Below are 2,494 nucleotides of genomic sequence, written 5' to 3'. Positions count from 1 at the left end.
AGCGTAGCAGATCTATTCCACCAAGACCAAATACATTAACATTGTCATGTACATTACCAAGCCAATCCCTCCGAGAGTTGTCATAACAGAAATATATATATTAAAAGTAATTAATACTTTTATCAAGGATGCATTAAATTGATGAAAAGTGACAGTGAAGACATTTATAATAATGTTACAAAAGATTGATTTCTGAAGATCATGTGACACTGAAGACTGGAGTAATGATGCTGAAAATTCAGCTTTGAAAACATATAAAAAACATTTAAAAATATATTTTTATAAAATATACAGTTTTTACTGTATTTCTGATCAAATAAATGCAGCCTTGGGGAGAAAAAGAGACGTCTCTCAAAAACCTTTGAACTGTAGTGTCCACGGACAACCCTAATATTTTTATCATACAGTATAATACAGTACAGTACACTAATATGTTGTGCTATAGTGTATTATAGTGCAATATAGTATAGTGTTGCCTGATACATTATAGTATTTGTACAGTTTGTACAGTTAGTGTGGTATGTCAATATGGTATAGTAAAAGTAAGAAACAATACTATTTAAGTGACCCTGGTGACCCTGGACCACAAAACCAGTCTTAAGTCGCTGGGGTATATTTGTAGCAATAGCCAAAAATACATTGTATGGGTCAAAATGATAGATTTTTCTTTTATGCCAAAAATCATTAGGATATTAAGTAAAGATCATGTTCCATGAAGATATTTTGTAAATTTCCTACCGTAAATATATCAAAACTTAAGTTTAGATTAGTAATATGCATTGCTAAGAACGTCATTTGGACAACTTTAAAGGCGATTTTCTCAATATTTTGATTTTTTTTTTGAACCCTCAGATTCCAGATATTCAAATAGTTGTATCTCGACCAAATAGTGTCCTATCCTAACAAAACCATACATCAATGGAAAGCTTATTTTTCAATATTTTGAAAAATTTACACTTAAGACTGGTTTTGTGGTCCAGGGTCACATATGTGAGTGAGAAATGAGAAGTGAAATACAGCTAGTGTTATATCTGTTGTGTGTTTGTTGTGGCAGGGTGGAGGGATATACACGGCTCTGCCCCAAAACGACTCGTCAGACTGCATGAGCTGTCAAAACTTCTGCAACAACAACAGGTGAGAAAGAGGGATATGCAATACTGGAAAAGTCAAGCCCAGTAGCTTGTTAATGTTTGGTGTTTACATGCCTGCAGAATTATGTTTTGCTCAGCACGCCTCCAGTCAGCAAACCAATCATCTGTTCCATCTGGTTCTCATTTCACCCCTGACCTGAGCTTATTCTGTTCTGGGCTAAACACACACACACATACACACATGGTGACTCCCCTCGACGAGGCTTGTTTGTGTACTCTAGTGTGTCCGGCAGTAACAGTTTACACTGAACGCACCCTTGCTACAGTCTTAATGAGCGGAGTGTTTATTTAGCCGCGGCCAGCGGGAGAGCAGAAGGAAATCCTTCTGAATGAAGCTGATATCAGCGTACCAGCTAACCGTGTGCATCTGTGTGTGCTTTATATCCCTGATTACTTCTTGAGTGAGCATACAGTTATCTGCATGTGTATTTATACTCTCAGGTATTGTTTGTTTATGTGTTTATGTGAGTGTGTGTGTGTGTGTGTTGAAGCCTCTGTGTCTTATCAGCATGTGCAAACACACAGAGACACAGGCTGTTGAGTCAGGCCAGGCAGCGTAGAGACTCGCGGAAATAAACCTGTGATCTCAGATGCGATCAGAGTTTGACATTGCAGAGATGCTTGTTTCAGCTGGCACACAGGCTCAAGCTGTGCTATAAAGGTTTTATTCACAAAAAAAAATAAAGAAATAAATTCTGTTATCATTTACACACCATATGTCCTTCTGAACCTGTGTGACTTTCTTCGGTTAAACACAAAAGTAGAAATTTTGAAGAATGTTAATGCTGCACAGTACACTAGAAGTACATTGTGACAAGGGATGTAAACACCTTTGGGTTTATAATAAATATGATAAAAGTGGTATGCATGATTTAAATTCATATTTTTTTATTATTTATTTATTGGTTGATATTGGATATTGTACATAATCATTTTGCCTGTTTTTACATTTAGATTTTCTTTGCTGTCATCAAATACTGTAAAACAGTATATAATGTATAACTTAATAACACTGGTAAATGTAATCTTTAGCAAATCTCTTAATAACACTGGTAAATGTAATGTTTAGCAAATATCGGAAATAATATTAATTGTTCATACTGTGCATAATAATGTTGCCTAATGCCTAAATGCCCTTTAACTGCTTTCAACTAGTTTTTAGTGGTTTGTTTTTATATTTATTTACACAGTTTGTTACGTAAAATAAATGTTAACTGAAATTAAATATTATATATATATATATATATATATATATTATATATAAATAATAATAATAATTATTATTATTATATCGAAGTTTTCATCCCTGTTATGGCCATGTAAAACCAGTAAACCATGGCACA

At 34.2% G+C, this 2,494-nt stretch overlaps 1 protein-coding gene across 1 annotated transcript in view; it reads left to right on the top strand.

Moving 5' to 3' along the window:
* The window catches only part of LOC107714523 (cell adhesion molecule-related/down-regulated by oncogenes-like), a 45,756-nt gene that overhangs the window by 28,802 nt on the left and 14,460 nt on the right, over window positions 1–2,494 (top strand). Inside the window, exon 16 of the mRNA XM_016520375.1 lies at window positions 1,055–1,134. Within this exon, the coding sequence (XP_016375861.1) occupies window positions 1,055–1,134 (80 nt within the window). The remainder of the gene's footprint in view (window positions 1–1,054; window positions 1,135–2,494) is intronic.

Source organism: Sinocyclocheilus rhinocerous, unplaced genomic scaffold, assembly GCF_001515625.1.
Source record: "Sinocyclocheilus rhinocerous isolate Xijiao unplaced genomic scaffold, SAMN03320098_v1.1 scaffold809, whole genome shotgun sequence".
Taxonomy (NCBI): Eukaryota; Metazoa; Chordata; class Actinopteri; order Cypriniformes; family Cyprinidae; genus Sinocyclocheilus; species Sinocyclocheilus rhinocerous.
This window is presented reverse-complemented; position numbering and strand designations above follow the sequence as displayed.